At 37.1% G+C, this 27,953-nt stretch overlaps 1 protein-coding gene and 1 pseudogene across 7 annotated transcripts in view; one reads left to right on the plus strand and one right to left on the minus strand.

Annotated features, from left to right (window-relative positions):
* METTL25 (methyltransferase like 25) overlaps nucleotides 1-27,953 on the minus strand; it is a 163,418-nt gene that overhangs the window by 29,390 nt on the left and 106,075 nt on the right. For 6 of the 7 annotated variants that reach the window (XR_015253459.1, XR_015253460.1, XR_015253456.1 and 3 more), the window contains exons 10-12: nucleotides 5,280-5,354; nucleotides 4,661-4,732; nucleotides 2,673-2,781 (exon numbers count right to left, since the gene is read on the minus strand). Coding sequence is in view for 1 of the 7 variants with exons in the window: in XM_025926605.2 (XP_025782390.2) it covers nucleotides 2,689-2,781; nucleotides 4,661-4,732; nucleotides 5,280-5,354 (240 nt within the window). In the remaining 6 variants the exon portion in view is untranslated. Of the gene's footprint in view, nucleotides 1-1,459; nucleotides 2,782-4,660; nucleotides 4,733-5,279; nucleotides 5,355-27,953 lie in introns of those variants that run through there. The other variant, XM_025926605.2, reaches the window with a different exon arrangement.
* LOC112863707 (large ribosomal subunit protein eL6 pseudogene) lies at nucleotides 26,574-27,099 on the plus strand (annotated as a pseudogene).

Consider the following 27,953-nt stretch of genomic DNA (forward strand, 5'->3'; position numbering starts at 1 on the left):
ATGACAGAGCTATGGGGTCTAAGAACTGAGACCACCTGTGTCAACATGATTTATTTGTTTGGTAAAGGAAATCTTTGCCCAGGAAAGATAAGGCTGTAAACCAATAAATAACTTCATTGTTTCAGGAAATTCTCATATATTAATTTATCTCAGACAATCTGCTCACCTTGGCAAAGAGCTCACTTATCAAACAACAGTTTACTTATCAGAACTTGCTTCAAGACCCTTGCCTTGCTATTAGATACCAATCATAAAACTTGTCATGAACTTTTCCAAATTGCAGTCTGGTCTCCACCTGAAAACAGCCACCTTCAAAATGCTGTAAATATCCTCTCCTGACTTTACCTTCAGAGACCCTCAAGGCAGAATCCCCTATTACTACAGACAGTTTTAATAAATTCAGTTTTGCTTTATTAACAGATTGCCTGGAGACATTTTGTGGGAGTTCAATAACATATTTAATCTTTTAATGCTCATAACAACTTTATAAGTAAATTTTATTCTTATATTCTTTTTACAGATGAGAAACCTGAGGCATACTGAATACTAAAGTGACCTACACAAGGACAGACAATAATTTAACTCATATGAATCTAAACTATGGTACTAATATTACTGAGCCTATCTTCCCTTGAAGTCTTATCAATTTGAAGGTGTCATAAAGGATCTCATGTCCTGACCCTCTCAGCCCTATACAATAATTACAGTACTAATTATGGTAATTAGTAATTTTGTTGTCTTTCTTACTAGACTGTGAGCTCTTTGAGAAAAGGGACATATCTTGTTTGTCTCCATGCTGCCAGTGCCTAGCCTAATGTCTGACACATGATAAGCATTCAATAAATGTTTCTAAAATGAAAATTAAATGAAACCCACTTTACAAATGAGGCTCTGAGATATTAAGAGTCTTGCTTTAGCTCACTCAGAATGTAACTGTCAGGATTGATGCTCCTGCCAATACATCACATTCTTTAGCTCAAAGAGCAGTTTTTATGAGAGGAGAGTCTACAAACATTGCAATGGGGATTCATGTGTATAAAGCTGTAGTCCTGCCAAAATATTATATTTCTTTGTTCTTTTGCTGAAATATTATCATCTCAACGTTTATTTATTTTTGGGACAGAGAGAGAGAGAGCATGAATGGGGGAGGGGCAGAGAGAGAGGGAGACACAGAATCAGAAACAGGCTCCAGGCTCTGAGCCATCAGCCCAGAGCCTGACGCGGGGCTCGAACTCACGGACCGCGAGATCGTGATGAAATATTATCATCTCAGTGGGTCATACAAGTTATCTCATGTTGATTAGCTTGAATCACACAAATGTCTCTATTAAAAATGGAAAGTATTAACTGATAAATATAATTTCTGACAATGTTTTAAGGCATAGGGAAGTTACTACAAAGTTTCCTTGGTATTGAAACAGTTGGAGTTCACTTTACTAAACAGAGCTTTACACACATGAAGTTTTTTTTCTTTATTATAACGAGAAAATAATGTTATATAAATATTTAGGCATCAGGGCAAAAGTTCAAAATCTTACATATCTGGGAACGGTGGGTGGGGTGGCAAATGTGAACGTGTGCATGCTCGTAAGTGTACAGATGAAACAAGACTGGTAAAATGTTGATAATTATTGAAGTTTGTGATGAGCACATGCGATTCGTTAGACTCTACTCTTCATTTCTGAACATATTTGAAATGTTCCATAATAAAAAGCTTAAAAAGTGGCTATTTTCCCCAATATTGTACTAGCTATACAAAGTACCTGATCATCCACATATATAATGGCTGCAAACTTCCTATCACAACACAGAGCAAAAACTTATTCTTTCCATCTGCGGATAGACTCTAAAATTTAAGAGAGTAGTTACTTCTTCTGATGGGAGAATTTTATAGTCTTTTGCTGAGCATCAAGGAAGCTTTTTGCCAACTGTCGTATCTTCTGTGTATATTAGAAATCTCAAGATTTCTGCAAATGAAAAGAACCTGTACCACACTGGGCATAGCACTGGCCTTCTTTCATTCTCTCTTGCTTTTCTCAGACTGGCTTTCTACAGAGCACAAGGTAATTATCTATTTTAGTAAGATAAGTAGCTTCAAGATTCCTTAAAGTGAAGCTCACAAGATGCATATTTCTTTAAGGACACAGAATATCTTCTCATGTAACTTAGATGAAAACACATATTAAGCACTTTTTGTATATGCCTGGTTCCTGGGTGTTTCTTTCCTTTTTGGATTTTTCCCTCCAGATGACATGGAAATTCCTTCCAAAATCTGGAGGAAAATGAAAGTGATCTTCTGTGCTAATTTTATTATATATACACCTATAACTTTCCTCTGTCCAAAAAGTTTTTAAATCAATAAAAGTCAAAATGTGGTATGTAGCAAATATTAAGGGTCTCAAACAATAGGAAACAAGGGTCAGATTACAATGTCCTATTGATATAGTAACTCAGGAATGTAGGTCAATACTTTAAATATTTTCATGAGTTCTTATTTTATTAATGTATGCTTTGACAATGGAAAAATAGATTATGGTGTTCTGTTGTTAGCTATTATTTTATTGTTTATTTAAAATATAGAGCAATGTTTTTTCAAATATTTACATAACACAACATAAATGTTTAGAAGAGCAAAATTAGTGATAGTTTCCACAAACAGATACATCTAATACCTTGCTTCAACTGAAATCATTGCTGCTTCTTCAGAGCAATAATAGCATAACATCTGGGAGATTTCACAGGATCAAACAACTTCACAAGTGCAGACCATGCAATATTTTCCTGCAAATTGATAAGTGATTTAAATACATAGCAATTTGTTGAAGATAAGAATGAAAGATGAGTCAGACTATATATTGTAATATAAAAACAACATAAAAGACAATCTATATAAAAGAAAATTATTCTTTGCTGAATGAAATTAACATTTACAATTTCACCTACAGGAATTTATGTTGAGGAAATAAAAGATTTACATAAGATAGTGAACTACAGGGTTATTCTTTGCTGAAATTGTGAAAGAGTGGAAGTGATAAAAAACAATTGGGCATTACTTAAAGAAATTATTATATGATGAAACATTATTCACCTTCTGTAGTATATTCAATAAGATGAGAAAATTCTGAATAAAATAAATGAAACAGATTAGATTCAAAACTGCACTTGTAATTCGATTCCTTTATCTTATCTTATCATCATCTTATCTTATGTTAGAGAGCAGGGAGGGGTGAAAGGAGAGGGAGAGAGAATCTTGAGGGCTCTGTCTCTGGACTGTGAGACCATGACCTGAGCCAAGATCATGACCTGAGCTGAAATCAAGAGTCAGACAGCTTGACTGACTGAGTCACCCAGGTGCCCCAGATTCCAATTTTAATTAAAGTAGAAATAACGTGCTCATATATATGTGTGCAACATATACATATTAGAAAGAGGCACTAGAATACAAAACAAAAATTAAGTTAATGCTGAAAGATGGGACTGTTGTTATTTTTAATTTTCTTGTTTATATTCTTCATTTAAAACTTTCTAACATATAAGTGTTATTTTAGAATAAAATATTATTTAATATTATTTAACATTGCTATTATTTAACATTGCTATTTAAAAATTATTATTATTTAACATTGCTATTTAAAAATATTTTATTAACAAGTTAATATTTTATGCTTTATATCATTTCATTGCCAATCTATTAATCTTTGTGCATATTACTTATTTTATTTAATTTATTTTTTTACCATTTACTTATTTTATTTAGGTCAATGGAAATTGCTTTGAAAAGGTAAATAATGAGTACCTAGTAAAACAGGCCCAATTCTGTCACCTATGAAATTGGAAACCAAAGATTTCCAGTGATTTTGAGTTACTTGGTAGCTTAAGAAAGTACACAATTATCCAAATATTTAAAAATTGTCTTTTTTTCCATAAAAATATAGATTAGAACAAAAGCAAGCATTTATTAAAATCCATTTGTTCCAAATAGCCTGTTGAAAAGAAGAAAGTAAAATTACCCACTATGATAGAACAAAATTGTTAAAATAAAGGGCTTATGGTGGAAACATGAGGCTGAATCCATGTATGGGTTTAATTTAAACAGTTCACATAACTATTTTGATCATAGCTCAGTGTAAAATCTGCAAAAAAAATTTTTCCTTAAAGACAAGCAAAAAACCAGTTTTTTTTGTGCATTCAACATAGATTAAAAAAAACCAAGACTGTGAAGAAGCAAAAGCAATTTTCACTGATCAGAAAGAAATTTTTATACTGCAGATTACATATGTCCAAAATCCAAAAGTGATTTAAAAGGTAAATTTTCATTAAATGAAACATATATATATATATATAATATCTTTTATGTCTGGCCTTTATTAAATTTGGCTACACAATACGTCATATATGATAGTTGTGTTCACTGCCTACCATACAGTAATTACCATACAATTAAAAGAACATAAACTTTATTATAATAGGTTTGCTGAAAACATCTGTTGTACATATGTTTACGTTTAAAAAGAGATGGAATGAATATTTAAACTTGGAAAATATAATAGGAAAAATTATCTGACTAGCTGTATGCAAAAGAAACTTATCCTAGGTAATAGTGGATCTGTTTACTATATTAAATAAAGATATTAGTTATATATTTTAAAATATAATTTACCTGCTCTTTCAGATAGCAAAGTCGATCCAGAAGAATCAGTGTCTCTATACAAGGAGCCAGAACAACTTTCAACTAAAAGAAAGGATAAGATAGGATGGTAGAACTTTAAAAAACAAAACAAAACAAACAAACAAACACAAACTAGCTTAACACTTATGTTCAAGAAAATGCATCTACAGAAATTTATATAGGGCCAAATCTCCAATACCAATTGTATATATTCAGAAAACGAATACTGCAGAGATCAAAAGTTTTTCTTTAATAATAACAGGAATCCAAAGGCAGTGGTACGTATGATAGAGAGTTTTCAGAGGTACTAAGAATGAAATTCATTAAAACGCATGCTGGGGAAATAACTGCATTGAGACAAGTATGTGTTCAAAGAACTCTGAAATTTCTTCTGTGCATTTATGATACATTTTAAGAGAAATCTACCATGTGTTCTCTTTATTACATTACTGACACCTAATATAGTTCTGAAATAGGAAATGGTCCAAAACGGTTTTTCTACAGTAAGAGAAAAACAACATAGATTGGTTGGTCCCACAATAAAATTTAATTGAACCCCATTCAAGTCTGGCAACATATCCAATTTAATATGTTCATTTCTGAGATTTACCATATTAAAAGCTTCCAGCTCATTCATTCTAGGCTTGTACTTCTCGTAGTAGTCCATTATAACTTTTTCTGGCAGCTTCAAGATAAAACAACAAGAAATGTAACAACAGTTAAAAAAAAAAAGTTTTTCCTTATCAAACATTAAAGTAAAACCAACATTAACAATTTAAAACAAATTTGGGTGTGTGAAGAACTCTAAGGATATGAATGAAGCAAGTCAATAAAGTTCTTTCATTAATATCTTCTACACCTATTCAGCATACTGTAAATAAAAACAGCAGTAACATCCTATTAATATTGTTTAATTTCAACAAGTTGATGAAATATTTACCTTGTTTCTATGTTTAGGGTACATAGTAGGAGCTCAATAAACATTTTTTTTGAGTAAAATTAAAAATTTTAAATGATATATCTAAAACTATATATCCTAGAGAATAATTCAAAGGCCACAAAAACCCAGTAAGGACATATGTTCATATTTAGGGTAATTTCCTCTAACATGCACATAACAAATCCATCAACAAGCATTACTTTCTGGTTTTCCTCAAAAACATAGGATACCTATAATACAATGAACCCTTGTGGTTAGCAGGCCGCTTTTTAGAACATATATGCTTCTGTTCACACCAGTTGAACTTTGTTTACTGAGTCAATTGTATTTGTTTCTAAACTTGTTATGCCAGTTACAGTATTGTAATGATATAAGTAAATATTACATAATTAATGAAATATTAATGCAAAAGGAAAAGTTGTTTCTATAAATTGGATGCCTTTGTGAAAGGATTGATAAAGGAAAGTCACTAGAAGAAATTGCTGTCAAATTACATGTGGTCAAAACAAACGTATGTCTGGATAAAAAGAGTAAAATATCTGAAAGGATTTGTATTTAGATTTTCTCTGCAAATGTCTACCTGAATTTATTATTTTTTCAAAGTCCCTATTCTTTTTCTTACTGAACTAAATTTCTTTTGAATTTAAAAAGTATAAAAAGGTTAATGGTGAAAAGCAAGGTTTTGTCTCAGTTTCTAGTGCAGCTTTCCAGAAAAGATTTTCCCTTTAGTACAGAACCCAAGCAGATTATACCTCCTTCCCCAACCCTTTTATTTTCAAAAAAATTTTTGTTATTTTTTATTTTTTCATTCTCAGGTTAGTTAACATACAGTGTAGTCTTGGCTTTCAGGAGTAGAACAGTGATTCATCTCTTTCATATGGCACCCAGGGCTCATCCCAAAAAGGGCCCTCCTTAATGCCCGTCACCCATTTAACTTACCCCCTCACTGCAACTCTCAGTTTATTCTCTGTATTCAAGAGCCTCTTATGGTTTGTCTCCTTCTCTGTTTTTATCTTATTTTTACTTCCCCACCACTTTTAAAAATCTTGCCCATCTTTGAATTAAATGAGTACCCCTAAACCAAACTTCTGCAGTAGTGTATATTGGACTGGATCCAGGCCTGCGATTCAAGCCAGGAAAACTCATCTCACAAAATTGTGTGTGTGTTTGAATTACAGCCTTTAGTTAGTCTTCTCTCCAGCCATCTGAGATCAGCAGTTACGGGACAAGTCAGAACTCATCATTTTTTTCTGATCCTGCCTCACCAGCATACTGCTTCCTATAAATATAGTTTTTCAGTGTGATTCCTTGGGTTCTCCAGTATTCTCTGTTTCTCTCTTATGCCAAATTGGGAAGCACAACCATGGTCATCAATTGCATTTGTCCCAAACTAGGAACTGTTGATTTTGCTCCTCAGAATATTCCAGTCTAGAGAACTGTGTTGTTGGTTTTGTCAGTGATCTGTAACCCTGGGAATTTTCTTTTGGTATCTTTCTCCATCCCTCTTTACCTTCATTGTGCTTCATAAAACACATGATTTGAGATTTAGCATGCTTTCTGATTTTGTCAAAGAAGTTGTGTTTTGGTTTTTATTTGTTGCTTTTGTGTGATTCTGAAGGGAAAAGGTGAGAACATCATCTTAACTCTCCTATTTTTTAAAAATGGAAATTGGTTGTTTAAGGGAAACAAAGCTGGTCACTGTAGACTGCCTTAGAGGTATGCTTGATGTAAAAAAATTTAGACAGAACTCCAAAGAGTTACCCTATACAAAGCTGTGTGCAAAGACCAAAACAACAAATGGCCTTGTGCTTACACCAAAAGTCTGGTAAGTAAAAGTATATTAACATGTTTTTAAGTGAAAAATTCAGTGTTTTAAGTTTTCATCAGTTTTTTCAGTGATACACTCAACTGCCAGTTTCATGACATTAGATCACAGAGATTATCTGGAAAATTTAAAAAGATATTATCTCAGTTAATCCTAACATCAATCTGTGACATACATATTTTCATATCATTTTTTTTTTTTTTTTTTGGTGTAAAAAGGTGATTTTATTAAAGCACAGGGCAGGACCTGTGGGCAGAAAGAGCTGCCTTCATGATCTCATTTTGTAGATGACATTATTGAGTGTTAAAGTTAGGGAGAACCTAGGTAGGGCCAACGTCCTAGAGATGGAGGAAGGCATCAGAAATGAGTCACTGCCTGGGGCAGATCACACTTCGGCAAGGACATAACATAAAAACTTACAAGTTGAAGTGCACATTGAATGGCAGTTGAGAGTACTGATCATGAATTTTATTGCTCCCTGTTGCCCATTCCCTAGACTCCAGAAAAGGAGATTAATATGAGTTAAGCTATGCAATAGGGCCCTAGCTCAGAGAGCTAAGTTTTGAGTTTAGGGAGATACCCAGTCTGAAAGAGAAACTGGAGTGAGAGGCTGTAAACAAGCGGTTATGTTCATGTTCAGGTGCTTTAGATTATTTTCCCCACTTTTTAAATAATTTTTGACAGTAATTTTAACTCCAGGATAGCCTTTGTGTTGGACAATACCTGCAAAGGTTTCAAGAGTCAAAGTTGTGGATACAAGTATCTCTTCTTTAATGCTTCAGTAAGATTCATAAGTCCTTGAATATCTTCTGTCTTTATTTCAAACCTCAATTCTTCAGTCTCCTTTAGAAGTACATTTATTTTGTCTCTTGGCTGGCATGAATTTTCTCTTTATTCTTCCTTACTTGTCTGATTTGGAAAAATGTTAAATGAACATTTTTCTTGTGCTCAATGTCTGCTAATAAGTTATATAAATAGGACCAAAAGAAGTACACAGTCTAGAGTTAGACAGTCTGGATTGGAGTTCTTTCTCCTCAATTATGTAGATTTGGCCTTAAGAAATGTACTTATCCACTTAACCTGTGTCTCAATTTCCTTATCTATAAAATGAGTATAACAGTATTCATTTCACAAGGTCATTCTTAGTATTCAGTAAGGTGATATAAACAATGCTTTTGGCAGTGTCTGGCACAAAGCAATGGTTCAATAAACATATTTTCTCATATTGTTTTTTTAAATAAACTTATATTTTAAAAGTTTTAGATTTACAGAAAATTTGAAGATAGTATAGAGAGTTCCCATATACCCTATACCAAATTTCCTCTATTATTGACACCTTACAATGGGGTTATTTGTTATAATTAATGAACCCAATACTGATAGACTGTGTTAGCTAAAGTCCATTATTTTATTGAGAATTCCTTAGTTTTTGCGGCATCTGCCTGACTCAGTCAGAAGAACATGTGACTCTTGATCTCAGGGTCATGAGTTTGAGGACCACATTGGGTGCAGAGATTACTTAAATAAATAAAAACTTAAAAAAAATAATTTCTTTGTTTTCACCTAATGTCTTTTCAGTTCCACCATCCTATCCAGGATATCACATTGGATTTAGTCCTAGTTTGTGATAGTTTCTCAGACTTGTCTTGTTTTTGATGACCTTGAGAGTTTTGAGGAGTAATGGCTAGACATTTTGTAGAATGTTCTTTCACTTGGATTTGCAGATGTTCTTTATCATAATTAGACTAGGGCTATGGGTTTTTGAGAGGAAGACCACAGAAATAGAGTACCATGTTCCTGACATATCAAGGATACCTATCAACATAATTTAACATCATTGATATAGACCTTGATTACCCGGAAAAGACAGTGTTTGTCAGGTTTTTCCACTCTAAAGTTCCTCTTTTTTCCACTTTTCATACTGCACACTTTGGAAGAAAGTCACTATGTACAGACTACATTTAAGGAGTGGGGACTTATATTTCATCTCCTTGATGGTGGAGTATCTAAATAGATTACTTGGAATTCCCTTCCATGGGACATTTGTCTCTTCTCTTTATTTATTAAAGTTTTTTTTTGTTGTTTTTTAATATAAAGGGGCCCAGGTAAGCAAACATGGACTATACTGCAATTTCATAGAAAGTGGGCTGGATGACTGGATGAGAGATACATGGCTGTTTAGAGATCCTCCCACATTGTACATGATCAAACCTGGGTTAGCAATTAACTTAGTTCTCACCAGGAGATGGTGAGACTGAGGCTGCTGACATATCCATGGCTAGGCCATAACTGGTTCAAGAACTAAGGTAGGTGGATGTGAAGGTGAAGCCCATTAGGCGATCTGCCCAGGGAGCTGGGAAGACAAAGCCAGTGGCAATGAGACTGAATTGGTTCTAACAGTCTTAGATTAACAAAGAAAGTTATTCATGCTATTATTCAAAGGATTAGTGTCACTACGAATCTTTTGCAGTATAATGCAAAGACGACTCAGTATGATTCTTACTTTTAGAAATGATGTGATTATGTACATAACATATTCATAAGCCCTGAAATTTATGGACAATAAGATAGAAGTTTTCTTTTCTTTTTTTTTTTCTTTAACGTTTATTTATTTTTGAGACAGAGAGAGACAGAGCATGAACAGGGGAGGGGCAGAGAGAGAGGGAGACACAGAATCTGAAACAGGCTCCAGGCTCTGAGCTGTCAGCACAGAGCCCGATGCGGGGCTTGAACTCACGGACCGTGAGATCATGACCTGAGCCGAAGTCGGACGCTTAACCGACCAAGCCACCCAGGAGCCCCAAGATAGAAGTTTTCTTAAAAATAAAGCAAAATGTAATGTATAAAGTTATTTCCATATTCTCTAATGTATAGCTGTCCAATAATTAGTTAACAGAAATAAAATTTGAACTTTCTACTATATGAAAGCAGAATCTACATACAAAATATTAACTTCAGCTCATAGTTATTCTAAAAATGATCACTGATATATCATATAATTATTACATATTCTTTCATTTGAATTAAATATGTCATTTACAGATTTTGTACACATCAATAATTCTAATAATTTAAAATAATGTAACATTAAAACATGTTTTCTCCTATATTAAAAGCATATTAGGGGCGCCTGGATGTCTCGGTCAGTTAAGTGTCCAACTTTTGATATTGGCTCAGGTCATGATCTCACAGTTTGTAAATTCGAGCTTTGCGTCGGGCTCTGGTCTTGCAGGTTGGAGCCTGCTTGGAATTCTTTCTCTCTCTCTCTCTCTCTACCCCTACCCCACTCATGCTTTCTCTCATTCTCAAGATGAATACACTTTAAACTTTCTTTTTTAAAAAGCAGTATTAAAAACTAAGATAATTAAGTATCTCTTTTTCTTCCATAAATAAATAAATAAATAAATAAATAAATAAAGTAATATATTTTCCTGTCCTTTAAATGATCATATCCTATCTTCTACTACTTCCTAGAGCTCTTTGTTGTCTGAGAGACATTTCTGTACCTAAAGCTTCTCTGTGGTTAGCTGGGAAAATAAAGATAGTTTTTATAGGCAATGTGACTGTTCTTATGTAGAATTAGACTTACATTATGTAAGAATGTTCTATTGCATAATGGAAATATCCCTTTATTTTCTGCACATTTGGCTTGGTCTTTGCATATAATATTGACATATTGTTTTTGATCTTAATTTAAAGGAAGTATAATTGTTAAATCTTGTTTTTTATCTGCCCCCAAGTTTAATTGCTACAAATAAGTACAATCATTAGTTGTAGGGAACTTTATTATTAATAAGAGTATCCTCATTTTTTTTTTTTTTAGTTTTTTTTTTCAACGTTTATTTATTTTTGGGACAGAGAGAGACAGAGCATGAACGGGGGAGGGGCAGAGAGAGAGGGAGACACAGAATCAGAAACAGGCTCCAGGCTCTGAGCCATCCACCCAGAGCCCGACGCGGGGCTCGAACTCACGGACCGCGAGATGGTGACCTGGCTGAAGTCGGACGCTTAACCGACTGCGCCACCCAGGCGCCCCGTCATTTTCAAGGATAATTTGAGGTGGTTTACACTACGAAGCATAAAAACATATCAATAGTAGGGTCATTAAAGAAAGGATAAACTCTTTAAGGGTGTACAATTCAAAGGAGAAAAACATGATACCAAATAACCTAATTAAGGACAGTTGCTGGAATCAAGCATAAATGTAAACTGGAGCCTCCTGATAGCTAAAGTAAAAAATAAGTTGAGTGTTCTTTGGAGGAGACTGTCATATCATGAAAACCTATAAAAATTATTATATAGATTGTTATATAACAGGATCTACATAAATGAAAAGGCTTCTAAATACTGTCTTTATTGAATGTCCAAAAATATCCTCACTGAATCAAATATATTAAGATTGAATGCCCCTAAAACCTAAGCCCCATGGGTTTCTGTCCAATCACTGCTTGGGGAAAGAGTCACGGGCTGCAACTTATGTATAAATCTTCCTGCAAGTACAGTTTCCCCTCTTCTACCTTAATCACCTTATTGGATTTAGGGTGTTTGTTTATAAAAATTCTTTTTTTAAAATTTAATGTTTATTTATTTTTGAGAGAGAGAGAGAGAGAGAGAGAGAGAGAGAGAGAGAGAGAGAGAAGACCGTGAGCAGTAGAAGGGCAGAGAGAGAGGGAAACCCAGAATCTGAAGCAGGCTCCAGGCTCTGAGCTGTCAGCACTGAGCCCAACATGGGGCTCAAACTCACAAACTATGACATCATGACCTGAGCTGAAGTCGGATGCTTAATTGACTGAGCCACCCAGGCACCCCTGTTCATAAAAATTCTATCCAAACAGCTATGAAAGAGATCAAATGAGTCAACGAGATCTTTATCTTGGTCATGGGGAGGGTAACGCAGAGAGGGGAAGTAATGAAAGCTGAGTCATGAATAAACGTATCAATAAGAAAAATCTCAGAGGAAAAATTATCTAGAACAAAGAGTGAAATTGTTGTTAGTTCAGGAGCTCATCATAATCGTAAAGGATTAAAAAATATATTGCTTAGAAAATAACAGTAACTCGGTCACTATGGCAGTTTTGAATCTTGCTCTCATTAACAAATACATTCTGATGAGACTAGGCTGTACTTCTGGTTTTGGTTTTTATCAAGCCAAGAGATCCCAATCTTTCTTTTAAGTATATGTATTTCTGGAATAGAGTCCCACAAATTGAGAAAACCTGAGTACATCTTTACTTCTTGCAATCAAATGACCACTTCTGTTCCTTCTTAAAACTATAATAAAAGCAAACTACTTAATCATAATTCTGATAATGCATCCCTATAGAGATGAACTACTGTAGGCATAGGGATGTAAACAGGGGATTATAGTTTTTTTTTTTTTTTTAGAGGGTAAATATTTTTTTTTCAATATATGAAATTTACTGTCAAATTGGTTTCCATACAACACCCAGTGCTCATCCCAAAAGGTGCCCTCCTCAATACCCATCACCCACCCTCCCCTCCCTCCCACCCCCCATCAACCCTCAGTTTGTTCTCAGTTTTTAACAGTCTCTTATGCTTGAGCTCTCTCCCACTCTAACCTCTTTTTTTTTTTTTCCTTCCCCTCCCCCATGGGTTTCTGTTAAGTTTCTCAAGATCCACATAAGAGTGAAACCATATGGTATCTGTCTTTCTCTGTATGGCTAATTTCACTTAGCATCACACTCTCCAGTTCCATCCACGTTGCTACAAAAGGCCATATTTCATTCTTTCTCATTGCCATGTAGTATCCCATTGTGTATATAAACCACAATTTCTTTATCCATTCATTAGTTGATGGACATTTAGGCTCTTTCCACAATTTGGCTATTGTTGAGAGTGCTGCTATAAACATTGGGGTACAAGTGCCCCTATGCATCAGTACTCCTGTATCCCTTGGGTAAATTCCTAGCAGTGCTATTGCTGGGTCATAGGGTAGGTCTATTTTTAATTTTCTGAGGAACCTCCACACTGCTTTCCAGAGCGGCTGCACCAATTTGCATTCCCACCAACAGTGCAAGAGGGTTCCCGCTTCTCCACATCCTCTCCAGCATCTATAGTCTCCTGATTTGTTCATTTTGGACACTCTGACTGGCGTGAGGTGATACCTGAGTGTGGTTTTGATTTGTATTTCCCTGATAAGGAGCGACGCTGAACATCTTTTCATGTGCCTGTTGGCCATCCGGATGTCTTCTTTAGAGAAGTGTCTATTCATGTTTTCTGCCCATTTCTTTACTGGGTTATTTGTTTTTCGGGTGTGGAGTTTGGTGAGCTCTTTATAGATTTTGGATACTAGCCCTTTGTCCGATATGTCATTTGCAAATATCTTTTCCCATTCCGTTGGTTGCCTTTTAGTTTTGTTGGTTGTTTCCCTTGCTGTGCAGAAGCTTTTTATCTTCATAAGGTCCCAGTAATTCATTTTTGCTTTTAACTCCCTTGCCTTTGGGGATGTGTCGAGTAAGAGATTGCTACGGCTGAGGTCAGAGAGGTCTTTTCCTGCTTTCTCCTCTAGGGTTTTGATGGTTTCCTGTCTCACATTCAGGTCCTTTATCCATTTTGAATTTATTTTTGTGAATGGTGTGAGAAAGTGGTCTAGTTTCAACCTTCTGCATGTTGCTGTCCAGTTCTCCCAGCACCATTTGTTAAAGAGACTGTCTTTTTTCCATTGGATGTTCTTTCCTGCTTTGTAAAAGATTAGTTGGCCATACATTTGTGGGTCTAGTTCTGGGGTTTCTATTCTATTCCATTGGTCTATGTGTCTGTTTTTGTGCCAATACCATGCTGTCTTGATGATGACAGCTTTGTAGTAGAGGCTAAAGTCTGGGATTGTGATGCCTCCTGCTTTGGCCTTCTTCTCCAAAATTACTTTGGCTATTCAGGGCCTTTTGTGGTTCCATATGAATTTTAGGATTGCTTGTTCTAGTTTCGAGAAGAATGCTGGTGCAATTTTGATTGGGATTGCATTGAATGTGTAGATAGCTTTGGGTAGTATTGACATTTTGACAATATTTATTCTTCCATTCCATGAGCAGGGAATGTCTTTCCATTTCTTTATATCTTCTTCAACTACCTTCATAAGCTTTCTATAGTTTTCAGCATACAGATCTTTTACATCTTTGGTTAGATTTATTCCTAGGTATTTTATGCTTCTTGGTGCAATTGTGAATGGGATCAGTTTCTGTATTTGTCTTTCTGTTGCTTCATTGTTAGTGTATAAGAATGCAACTGATTTCTGTACATTGATTTTGTATCCTGCAACTTTGCTAAATTCATGTATCAGTTCTAGCAGACTTTTGGTGGAGTCTATCGGATTTTCCATGTATAATATCATGTCATCTGCAAAAAGCGAAAGCTTGACTTCATCTTTGCCAATTTTGATGCCTTTGAGTTCCTTTTGTTGTCTGATTGCTGATGCTAGAACTTCCAGCACTATGTTAAACAACAGCGGTGAGAGTGGGCATCCCTGTCGTGTTCCTGATCTCAGGGAACAAGCTCTCAGTTTTTCCCCATTGGGGATGATGTTAGCTGTGGGCTTTTCATAAAAGGCTTTGATGATGTTTAAGTATGTTCCTTCTATCCCGACTTTCTCAAGGGTTTTTATTAAGAAAGGGTGCTGGATTTTGTCAAAGGCCTTTTCTGCATCGATTGACAGGATCATATGGTTCTTATCTTTTCTTTTATTAATGTGATGTATCACGTTGATTGATTTGCGAATGTTGAACCAGCCCTGCATCCCAGGAATGAATCCCACTTGATCATGGTGAATAATTCTTTTTATATGCTGTTGAATTCGATTTGCTAGTATCTTATTGAGAATTTTTGCATCCATATTCATCAGGGATATTGGCCTGTAGTTCTCTTTTTTTACTGGGTCTCTGTCTGGTTTGGGAATGAAAGTAATACTGGCTTCATCAAATAAGTCTGGAAGTTTTCCTTCCCTTTCTATTTCTTGGAATAGCTTGAGAAGGATAGGTATTATTTCTGCTTTAAACGTCTGGCAGAACTCCCCTGGGAAGCCATCTGGTCCTGGACTCTTATTTGTTGGGAGATTTTTGATAACCGATTCAATTTCTTCACTGGTTATGGGTCTGTTCAAGCTTTCTATTTCCTCCTGATTGAGTTTTGGAAGAGTGTGGGTGTTTAGGAATTTGTCCAATTCTTCCAGGTTGTCCAATTTGTTGGCATATAATTTTTCATAGTATTCCCTGATAATTCTTTGTATCTCTGAGGGATTGGTTGTAATAATTCCATTTTCATTCATGATTTTATCTATTTGGGTCATCTCCCTTTTCTTTTTGAGAAGCCTGGCTAGAGGTTTATAAATTTTGTTTATTTTTTCAAAAAACCAACTCTTGGTTTCGTTGATCTGCTCTACCGTTTTTTTAGATTCTATATTGTTTATTTCTGCTCTGATCTTTACTATTTCTCTTCTTCTGCTGGGTTTAGGCTGCCTTTGCTGTTCTGCTTCTAGTTCCTTTAGGTGTGCTGTTAGATTTTGTATTTGGGATTTTTCTTGTTTCTTGAGATAGGCCTGGATTGCAATGTATTTTCCTCTCAGGACTGCCTTCGCTGCATCCCAAAGCATCTGGATTGTTCTATTTTCATTTTCGTTTGTTTCCATATATTTTTTAATTTCTTATCTAATTGCCTGGTTGACCCACTCATTCTTTAGTAGGGTGTTCTTTAACCTCCATGCTTTTGGAGGTTTTCCAGACTTTTTCCTGTGGTTGATTTCAAGCTTCATAGCACTGTGGTCTGAAAGTATGCATGGCATAATTTCAATTCTTGTAAACTTATGAAGGGCTGTTTTGTGACCCAGTATATGATCTATCTTGGAGAATGTTCCATGTGCACTCGAGAAGAAAGTATATTCTGACGCTTTGGGATGCAGAGTTCTAAATATATCTGTCAATGGGGCGCCTGGGTGGCGCAGTCGGTTAAGCGTCCGACTTCAGCCAGGTCACGATCTCGCGCTCCGTGAGTTCGAGCCCCGCGTCGGGCTCTGGGCTGATGGCTCAGAGCCTGGAGCCTGTTTCCGATTCTGTGTCTCCCTCTCTCTCTGCCCCTCCCCCATTCACGCTCTGTCTCTCTCTGTCCCCAAAATAAATAAACATTGAAAAAAAAAATTTAAAAAAAAAAAAAAATAAAAAAATAAATATATCTGTCAAGTCCATCGGATCCAATGTATCATTCAGGGCCCTTGTTTCTTTATTGACCGCGTGTCTAGATGATCTATCCATTTCTGTAAGTGGAGTGTTAAAGTCCTCTGCAATTACCACATTCTTATCAATAAGGTTGCTTATGTTTGTGAGTAATTGTTTTATATATTTGGGGGCTCCGGTATTCGGCGCATAGACATTTATAATTGTTAGCTCTTCCTGATGGATAGACCCTGTAATGATTATATAATGCCCTTCTTCATCTCTTGTTACAGCCTTTAATTTAAATTCTAGTTTGTCTGATATAAGTATGGCTACTCCAGCTTTCTTTTGGCTTCCAGTAGCATGATAAATAGTTCTCCATCTCTTCACTCTCAATCTAAAGGTGTCCTCAGATCTAAAATGAGTCTCTTGTAGACAGCAAATAGATGGGTCTTGTTTTTTTATCCATTCTGATACCCTATGTCTTTTTGTTGGCGCATTTAATCCATTTACATTCAGTGTTATCATAGAAAGATACGGGTTTAGAGTCATTGTGATGTCTGTATGTTTTATGCTTGTAGTGATGTCTCTGGTACTTTGTCTCACAGGATCCCCCTTAGGATCTCTTGTAGGGCTGGTTTAGTGGTGACAAATTCCTTCAGTTTTTGTTTGGGAAGACCTTTATCTCTCCTTCTATTCTAAATGACAGACTTGCTGGATAAAGGATTCTCGGCTGCATATATTTTCTGTTTAGCACACTGAAGATCTCGTGCCAATCCTTTCTGGCCTGCCACATTTCAAAAGAGAGATCAGTCACGAGTCTTATAGGTCTCCCTTTATATGTGAGGGCACGTTTACCCCTTGCTGCTTTCAGAATTTTCTCTTTATCCTTGTATTTTGCCAGTTTCACTATGATATGTCGTGCAGATGATCGATTCAAGTTACGTCTGAAGGGAGTTCTCTGTGCCTCTTGGATTTCAATGCCTTTTTCCTTCCCCAGTTAGGGAAGTTCTCAGCTATAATTTCTTCAAGTACCCCTTCAGCACCTTTCCCTCTCTCTTCCTCCTCTGGGATACCAATTATGCGTATATTATTTCTTTTTAGTGTATCACTTAGTTCTCTAATTTTCCCCTCATGCTCCTGGATTTTTTTATCTCTCTTTTTCTCAGCTTCCTCTTTTTCCATAACTTTATCTTCTAGTTCACCTATTCTCTCCTCTGCCTCTTCAATCCGAGCCGTGGTGGTTTCCATTTTGTTTTGTATTTCGTTTAAAGCGTTTTTCAGCTCCTCGTGACTGTTCCTTAGTCCGTTGATCTCTGTAGCAAGAGATTCTCTGCTGTCCTCTATACTGTTTTCAAGCCCAGTGATTAATTTTATGACTATTATTCTAAATTCACTTTCTGTTATATTATTTAAATCCTTTTTGATCAGTTCATTAGCTGTTGTTATTTCCTGGAGATTCTTCTGAGGGGAATTCTTCCGTTTGGTCATTTTGGATAGTCCCTGGAGTGGTGAGGACCTGCAGGGCACTTCCCCTGTGCTGTGGTGTATAACTGGAGTTGGTGGGTGGGGCCGCAGTCAGACCTGATGTCTGCTCCCAGCCCACCACTGGGGCCACAGTCAGACTGGTGTGTGCCTTCTTTTCCCCTCTCCTAGGGGTGGGATTCACTGTGGGGTGGGGTGGCCTGTCTGGGCTACTTGCACACTGCCAGGCTTGTGGTGCTGGGGATCTGGCGTATTAGCTGGGGTGGGAAGGCAAGGTGCACGGGGGCAGGAGGGGCAGGCTTAGCTCGCTTCTCCTTAGGTGATCCACTTCAGGAGGGGCCCTGTGGCAGTGGGAGGGAGTCAGATCTGCTGCCGGAGGTTTGGCTCCGCAGAAGCACAGAGTTGGGTGTTTGCGCAGAGTGAGCAAGTTCCCTGGCAGGAACTGGTTCCCTTTGGGATTTTGGCTGGGGGATGGGCGAGGGAGATGGAGCTGGCAAGCGCCTTTGTTCCCCGCCAAACAGAGCTCTGCTGTCCGGGGGCTCAGCAACTCTCCCTCCCTTTGTCCTCCAGCCTTCCCGCTTTCTGAGCAGAGCTATTAACTTATGACCTCCCAGACGCTAAGTCGCGCTTGCTGTGAGAACACAGTCCGTCCAGCCCCTCCGCTTTTGCCAGCCAGACTCGGGGGCTCTGCTTGGCCGGCAGGCTGCCCCTCCACCCCGGCTCCCTCCCGCCAGTCCGTGGAGCGCACACCACCTCACCGCCCTTCCTACCCTCTTCTGTGGGCCTCTCGTCTGCGCTTGGCTCCGGAGACTCTGTTCTGCTAATCCTCTGGTGTTTTTCTGGGTTATTTAGGCAGGTGTAGGTGGAATCTAAGTGATCAGCAGGACGCGCGGTGAGCCCAGCATTCTCCTATGCTGCCATCTTCCTCATCACCGGGAATATAGTTCTTTAATGATTTATGACAACATGTATGGATCTAGAGTGTATTACACTAAGTGAAATAAGTCAGACTGAAAAAGAAAAATACCACGTGATTTTACCCATATGTGGAATCTAAAAAAACAATTGAATAAACACACAAGATGCAGAATCAGACCTATAAAATATAGAGAACTGATGGCTGCCAGAGGGGATGGGGGGATGGGCAAAACAGGTAAAGAGAAGTGGGAGATACAGGCTTCCAGTTACGGCATGAAGTCCCTGGAATAGGGTAGTCCTATTCCTAGGGACTAGGTAGTCCCTGGAATAGGTAGCTCAGTTGGTTAAGTGTCCAACTCTTGATCTTGGCTCAGGTCATGGTCTCATGGTTTGTGAGTTTGAGTTCCACATCAGGCTCTGCACTAATAGTGCTGAGCCTGCTTGGATTCTCTCCCTCTCTCTCCGCCCTCCCCTGCTCGTGAACTCTCTCTCTCTCTCTCTCTCAAAAAAAAAAAAAAAAAAAAAAAAAAAAAAAAAAAAAAAAAGGTAAACTTAAAACAATAGAAATAAATTAAAAAAAAAAGTCACTGGAATAAAAGGCACAGTATACGGAATGTAGTCAATGATGACAAGTGGCAGGTACACCTGTAGTGAACATAGCACAATGTATAAAGAAGTTGGATCACTATGTTGTACATTTGAGAGTGAGATCACATTGTGTGTCAATGAGACTCAAATAAAAAATAACAAAACAAGAGATGGGGCTGGGGAATCTAGAATTTGCATGGATAGTGTGTGCAATAAAAGTAAGGAGTGGTTTCCTCTCTCATATTTAGGTCTTTCAAAACCTTCTAAATCCTACCGGAGAAAACAAGCAGCAATCTCTTTGATCTCAGTCACAGCAACTTCTTACTTGACATGTCTCTGAAGGCAAGGAAAACAAAAGTAAAAATGCACTTTTGGGACCTCATCAAGATAAAAAGCTTCTGCACAGCCAAGGAAACAATCAACAAAACTAAAAGGCAACCGACAGAATGGGAGAAGATATTTGAAAATGATATATCAGATAAAGGGTTAGTATCCAAAATCTATAAAGAAAGAACTTTATACCCAAACTCAATACCCAAAAAAAAAACCAGACAATCCAGTGAAGAAATGGGCAGAAGACATGAAAAGACACTTTTCCAGAAAGATATCTAGATGGCCAACACACACATGAAAAGATGCTCAATATCCCTCATCATTAGGGAAATACAAATCAAAACCACAATGAGATACCACCTCACACCAGTCAGAATGGCTAAAATTAATAACTCAGGAAACAACAGATGTTGGCGATGATGTGGAGAAAGGGGAACCCTATTGCACTGTTGGTGGGAATGCAAACTGGTGAAGCCACTCTGGAAAACAGTGTGGAGGTTCCTCAAAAAATTAAAAATAGAACTACCATACGATGCAGCAATAGCACTACTAGGAATTTATCCAAAGGACACAAAAACGCGGATTCAAAGGGGCACATGTACCTCAATGTTTATAACAGCACTATCAACAATAGCTAAGTTATGGAAAGAGTCTAAATGTCCATCAACTGATGAATGGATAAAGAAGTTGTGGTTTATATATATATATATAATGGAATACTACTCAGTGATGAAAAATGAAATCTTGACATTTGCAAAAACATGGATGGAACTGGAGGGTATTATGCTATGCGAAATAAGTGAGTCAGAGAAAGATATCACATGATTTCACTCATATGTGGAATTTGAGAAACAACAGATGATCATAGGGGAAGGGAAGGAAAAATACGATAAAAACAGAGAGGGAGGCAAACCATAAGAGACTTAAATACACAAAACTAGGACTGATGGGGGTGGAGGGTGGGGTAAGTAGGTGACGGGCATTAAGGAGGGCACTTGTTGGGATGAACAGTGGGTGTTATATGTAAGCGATGAAATCACTCACTGGGTTCTACTCCTAAAGCCAAGACAACACTGTATCTTAACTATCTTGAGAATAAAAATAATAATAAAATACAATAAAATGAAATAAAATGAAATGAAATAAAATAAAATAAAATAACAAAATAAAATAAAATAAAATAAAATAAAATAAAAAGGAGGAAGTGGGTTTAGTAGACAGTCATTTGCTGTTACTGAGGCAAGACCAAGAAATCATGGGACATTCATGAGATACTACAGGTAATTCAAGTGCAGCTGTTGGGGATTCAAAATCACATTCTGAAGTGATGAGGCTTAACTCAGATAAAATTAGAAGGCATAATAGGTAAGGGTTGGGGTTTTATCATTAAGAATTAGAACATTCTTAGAACCCAAAAAACATAATAGACAAGTAGCATGATCTCTCACTTATGGGCAGGAAAAAAAAAAAAACCAAAACATTAAACACTGAACAAAGGGGAAAACTAGAAATTTGAAGCCTGAAGATGAAGCTGTGTTGGAAGATTGTGATGACATCAGGGCACCAGGGGCAAAGGCAAGGATTTGAGTAGTGTTCTGGACAAATCCTTCCTTTTGGTTTTATTTGCTGCCATTAGACTTCTGAGGTCCCATAACATGTCAGGATTCACATTTGGAAAAAGCTCATGCACTTTCTGATTTCTAAACAGGACTCTTTAAAGCTCCCCAAACTCATTAGTGCTTACCTGACTGCATGAAAGGAACCACCCATGTGCCTATAAGCAGGGCCAAAATTTTCCTAAGGAGGCAGTATTTGAGCTGCTCAAGCACTTGAACAAAGTACTCAGTTAAAGCCCTAGAATCCTGTCACATACAACATCAATGTATACTGCTAGATATAATACACAGACAAATGACATTCTTGCAAGGAAATGAATTCTTCAGGACTCTTAGGTCCTGGTATGAGAGATAAGCACTACTGAGTTTCCGGAAAGAGGAATAATTTACAACATAGTTCCCAGAAAAGTGATCTTCAAATCACTATCCTATGATTTTTCTTTTTCTCCCAAAGTGCACTGAAATTTTGGAATAACCTTCCAATTAATTTTGTTCTGAGCTTTTCCCTTCTTTCCTTCCTTCATTATTATTATTATTATTATTATTATTATTTTAAAAAGCCACAGTTTACTAAATAAATTGAGCATCCATGAACTGGAAGAACTTGGCATATAAAATGATTATACAACAAACTTTACTCTGTGTTAATTTTGACTGCTGACAATTCTATATAAACAAATAGTAAAGAGATGGTCTGCCATGACACTTAAGAAAAGTATTATTAAAATGGGATCCTTCACACCTATTTTCCAATAGGAAAAAAATCAAGTTCATTAAGGTATGAATTCTAACGTAGAGCACTTTTCTACAAAGAAGCATTAGAAAAGATGATCTGAATATAAACTACACTGATATTTTACGTGCTTACTGTACTGTTTTCCTAAAATGTAGAATTATAATTATAAAATGTGAACAATGATTAATATTTTATGCAAGGCAAGAGGATGGATTGATTGGTAAGTGAGGAATCTGCCCAAATGTGGCTTTTGACAGCTGGCGGCTGGCAGCTTTGGCAGTCAGCAGGGGTCAAGGTTAGTGGCAGCACAAAATACACTTGTATGAGACTGACAGGCAGGCCTAGGCTGGGCCACAGCATCTCTGAGGACAGCATCTGGTAAAGGCCTCTAAAAAGACCTGACACAATTTCTGTCCTTTCCCAGAAGAAGTTTAACTTCTCTAATTGGCTCCTACCCTTCTCAGTATTAATACAGGCTATATTTTTAATTCTCCAAAACCTTTTGTTGTATTTACTTTGTGTAAGGTTCATTTCCTTTGGGTTTGGTGGATTTGGGTTTCCAATTTTTTTTTTAATTAAAGCTGCAGAAAGTGCAACAAACATCTATATACCTATTACTTAAATTCACTAATCATTACTATTTTGCCATATTCGTTTTAACCATCCATTTATTATTATTATTATTATTATTATTATTATTATTATTATTGTGGCTGATCCATTTGAAAGTAAATTACAGATGTCATGACCCTTCACCCCTAAATGCTTCAGCAAGTAGATCCTAGGAATAAGATATGCTCTTACATAACTAGAATAACCAAATTCATTAATTTAACATTGATCCAATATTGTTGTCTATTACATATTCTATATTAAAATTAAAAAAAAAAATTTTTTCAACGTTTATTTATTTTGGGGACAGAGAGAGACAGAGCATGAACGGGGGAGGGGCAGAGAGAGAGGGAGACACAGAATCGGAAACAGGCTCCAGGCTCTGAGCCATCAGCCCAGAGCCCGACGCGGGGCTCGAACTCACGGAGCGCGAGATCGTGACCTGGCTGAAGTCGGACGCTTAACCGACTGCGCCACCCAGGCGCCCCTAAAATTTTACCATTTGTCCTAATAATCCTTTTATGGACTCTCCTACCACTCCACCTTTTTAAGAATCCCATCTGGGATAGGACATTGTATCTCTACTCCCATTTAATCTGGAACAGTTCCTCAAGTCTTGTCTTTTATGAAATTGATATATATAGTTTTTAATTGGAGAATAATTGACATACAATATGGTATTAGTTTCAGGTGTGCAACATACTAATTTAACATTTATACACATTAAAAATGGTTACCACAGTAAGTCCAGTTACCATCTGTCACCATACAAAGCTGTTATAGTTGCACCTCTTAATTTCCTTCAACTAGTTTGTGCATCCCCTGCTCCCTTTCCCTCTGGCAACTGCCAATTTGTTTTCTGTATCTCTGAATCTGTTTCTGTTTTTGTTTTCTTTGTTTTTTAGATTCCACATATAAGGGAATTCATAAGGTATTTATCTTTCTCTGTTTGACTTATTTTACTTAATACTCTCTAGATCATTCATGTTGTAAATGGCAAGATTTCATTCTCTTTTATGGCTGAATGATACACACACACACACACACACACACACACACACACACACACACCATATCTTCTGTATCCATTCATCTCTTTATGGACATTTAGGTTATTTTTACATCTTGGCTACTATAAATAATGCTATGAGGAACTGCAGTGTGTACATCTTTTTGAATTCATGTTTTTGTTTTTTCTTTTCCCAGATAAATACCTAGCAGTGGAATTGCTGGATTGTATGGTAGTTCTATTTTTAATTTTTTGAGTAAACTCCATATTGTTTTCCAGAGTGTCTGCACCAGTTTACATTCCTAACAACAGTGCATGAGGCTTCCCTTTTCTACACCTCCTCACCAATACTTTTTATTTCTTGTGTTTTTGATATTACTTATTTTGACAGGTATGAGGTGATATTTCCTTGTGGTTTTAGTTTGTATTTCCCTGATGGTTAGTGACATCGAGCATCATTTTATGTGACTATTGGCCATCAGTATGTTTTCTTTGAAAAAAATCTGTTCAGGCCCTCTGCCCATTTTTTAATCAGTTTTTTTTTTTTTGATATTGAGTTGTATGAGTTCTTTATATATTTTGGATGTTAACTCCTTACCAGATATATCATTTGTGAGTATCTTTTCCCATTCAGTAGGGTGCCTTTTCCTTGATGGTTCATGGTTTCCTTTACTATCTGATACGGACATATTTTGAAAAGTCTAGTTGTCTGAGTGTTTTCTCATGAGTAGATTCAAGTTATTCATTTTTGGTAGGAATATTACATAAGTGATGCTGTATCCTTTCCAATGCATCGCCTGATGAGTTGGACAATGTCAGTTTGTTCATTATTGGTGATGCTAACTTTGAAGGTTTATCTACTTTTTGAAATGAATAAAAAATCTGTGGGAGGTAATGTGAGTCTGTGTAAATATCCTGTTCCCCCATAAACATTTTACCTAATGGCTTTAATGCTTTGATGATTCTCCTGTGAATCAATTATTACCATGGTGGTTGCAAAAAGCAGCCAGGATTTACTTATGGGCGTAATGCACATGTCAAAGCAGTTCAGGGGCGCCTGGGTGGCGCAGTCGGTTAAGCGTCCGACTTCAGCCAGGTCAGGATCTCGCGGTCCGTAGTTCGAGCCCCGCGTCGGGCTCTGGGCTGATGGCTCAGAGCCTGGAGCCTGTTTCCGATTCTGTGTCTCCCTCTCTCTCTGCCCCTCCCCCGTTCATGCTCTGTCTCTCTCTGTCCCAAAAATAAATAAACGTTGAAAAAAAAAAAAAAAGCAGTTCAATATCACTTAGAGACATATTACAACATGGAAGAGCTCATGAGTTCCCTACATTTGTTGTTGGCTTTCCTATGGAACAATTCCTGTCCTCTCACCTGTATTTAAACCACCTGGTGATTATTCTTACCTTGGATTAATCCCTGATTTAACACCCAAAAAATAAGTTTACCTGGCCTCTCCACATGTGCTCACTCCTATAGCCTCATCTCTCACTTCTGCCTCTCCTGCTTGCTTTGTGCTCCAGCACTGCTGAGTTCAGAATCAGGTTTCTCACATCTGTGTATTTTTGAAGAAGCATACCCACCCCTGCATACCTACAATGAATTCATTGCTCCCTACCTTCACACCTTGTCTGCTTGATGAACTCCTCTGCATCCTTTAAGACCAAGCTAAGGTACCACATGTTGTTCGTGAAATCTACACAGGCAGAGTGAGTCACTCCTTTCTGTATGCCTCCACACTAGTTTATACATGTGTCTATTGTTGTAGGTTCATGCTATATTGTAATTGTTTTCTTTTTTTTAATGTTTATTTATTTTTGAAAGAGTGTAAGTGGGGGAAGGGCAGAGAGGGGGGACAGAGGATCCCAAGGGGTCTCTGAGCTGACAGCAGTGAGCCCAATGTGGGGCTTGAACTCACAAACCATGAGATCATGACCTGAGTTGAAGTTGGAGGCTCAACTGACAGAGCCACCCAACTGCCCCATAATTATTTTCTTTTTAAAAGGGTAATATTTTAATTATCTTTGTAGCCCCAGAGTTTACACTGTTTTTGACACATTGGAAATTTTTCAAAATAAATGGTTTTTGATGAATAACTAAATGACTTTGGTCTCAAAAGTTTTCCTTTTGCTGACCCACTGTGGAAACATATCTAAGAATATTTTTCTAAATTATCCTTTATTGCCCTTTGCCATCTTAGAGGGGCACCTGGGTGACTCAGCTGGTTAAATGTCTGACTCTTGATTTAGGTTTAGGTCATGATCTCACAGTTCATGGGTTCAAGCCCTGCGATGGGCTCTGTGCTGACAGCTCAGGGCCTGGAGCCTGCTTCAGATTCTCTCTCTCTCTCTCTCTCTCTCTCTCTCTCTCTCTGTCTGAGCCTCCCCCACTCGCAGTCTGTATCTCTCTCTCTCAAAAATAAACATTAAAAAAATTAAAAAAAAAAAAAAGAAGGGCAGCCTCAAGGCTAAAATGCCAAAGAAGGGGAAGCCCCACCAAAACCCTGCCCTGGTCAGAGGAATTGGCAGATATTCTTGATCGGCTATGTATTCCAGAAAGGCCATGTATAAGAGGAAGTATTCAGCACTAAATCCAAGGTTGAGAAGAAAAAGGAGAAGACTCTTCCTACTGTCAGAAAACTAGTTGGTGGTGACAAGAATGGTAGTACCCAAGTAGTTAAATGTTGTAAAATGCCTAGGTATTATCCTACAGAAGATGTGCCTTGAAAGCTGTTGAGCCACGGCAAAAAAATCTTTCAGGTAGCTAGTGAGAAAACTGCGAGGTAGCATCACTCATTTTGATCATCCTCACTGGGTACCACACAGGCAAGAGGGTAGTTTTCATTAAGCAAATGAGCAGTGGTTTGCCACTTGTGACTTGACCTCTGGCCCTCCATCGAGTTCCTCTGCATAGAACACACCTGACATTTGTCATCGCCACCTCCACCAAAACTGATACCAGCAGTATAAAAACCCAAAACATCTCACTGATGTTTACTTCTAGAAGAAGAAGCTGTGTAAACTCAGACACCAGGAAGGTGAGATCTTCAACACAGAGAAGGAGAAATATGAGATTACACAGCAGTGCAAGGTTGATCAGAAAGCTGTGGACTTGCAAAGTCTGCCAAAAATCAAAGCTATTCCTCAGCTTCAGGGCTATCTCCACTCTGTGTTTTCTCCCAGGAATGGAGTTTGTCCTTACACATTGCTGTTCTAAATTTCTCAAAAAGAACTTAATAATTTATCCATTAAAAAATACACAAATTATCCTTTATTTACTTCCATTAAGGTTCTAGCTTAGTAGTTTTCAACTGTGCCCATTCAACACTACACCATCCCCATCAAATCATCAGTTTTTATTGTCTTTTTTTTCCACTTTTCAGTATCTGAAATTAACTTCATTTATTTTTGTACTCATTATATAACACACAAACTCTAGAACATAAGCTCCTTTTATTTCTCTCTTCTCATAAACAAATACTCCAGTTTATTCCTTGTCTAGCAAATGATACCAGTACTGATGCTTTTGAAATCCAAAAGATATAGTGTGTGTGTGCAATTGTGCATTTGTGTGCATGCAATATAAGCTGGGGGAGAGAGACAGGAAGGCAGAAAAGTAATGTCAATTGACAAAAGAAGGCAAAATGCTATGGACCATGAAGAAATCGAGAAAACTTAAAGACAATTTTGAGGGGTGTCTGGGTGGCTCAGCCGGTTAAGTGTCGACTTCAGCTTAGATCATGGTCTTGCGATTCGTGAGTATGAGTCCTGTGTTAGACTCTGTACTGATAGCTCGGAGCCTGGAGCCTGCTTTGGATTCTGTGTCTCCTCGCTCTCTGCCCCTCCCCACCCCCTCTTTCTTTCTTTCTTTCTTTCTTTCTTTCTTTCTTTCTCTCTCTCTCTCTCTCTCTCTCAAAAATAAATAAACATTAAAAAAAAAGACAATTTTGAAATTTTCTGAAATTTGGTGAGACGCCCAAGTTTGGTACAGAAGATAAAGTTTGAGAATACCAAATCTTTTTAAGATTTAGGTAAAGCTAATCATTAGGATGTTAATATTTTAGACAGTTT

The sequence above is a fragment of the Puma concolor genome, chromosome B4 (genome assembly GCF_028749965.1).
Source record: "Puma concolor isolate L17-30 chromosome B4, mPumCon1.1.hap2, whole genome shotgun sequence".
In the NCBI taxonomy this organism is placed as follows: domain Eukaryota; kingdom Metazoa; phylum Chordata; class Mammalia; order Carnivora; family Felidae; genus Puma; species Puma concolor.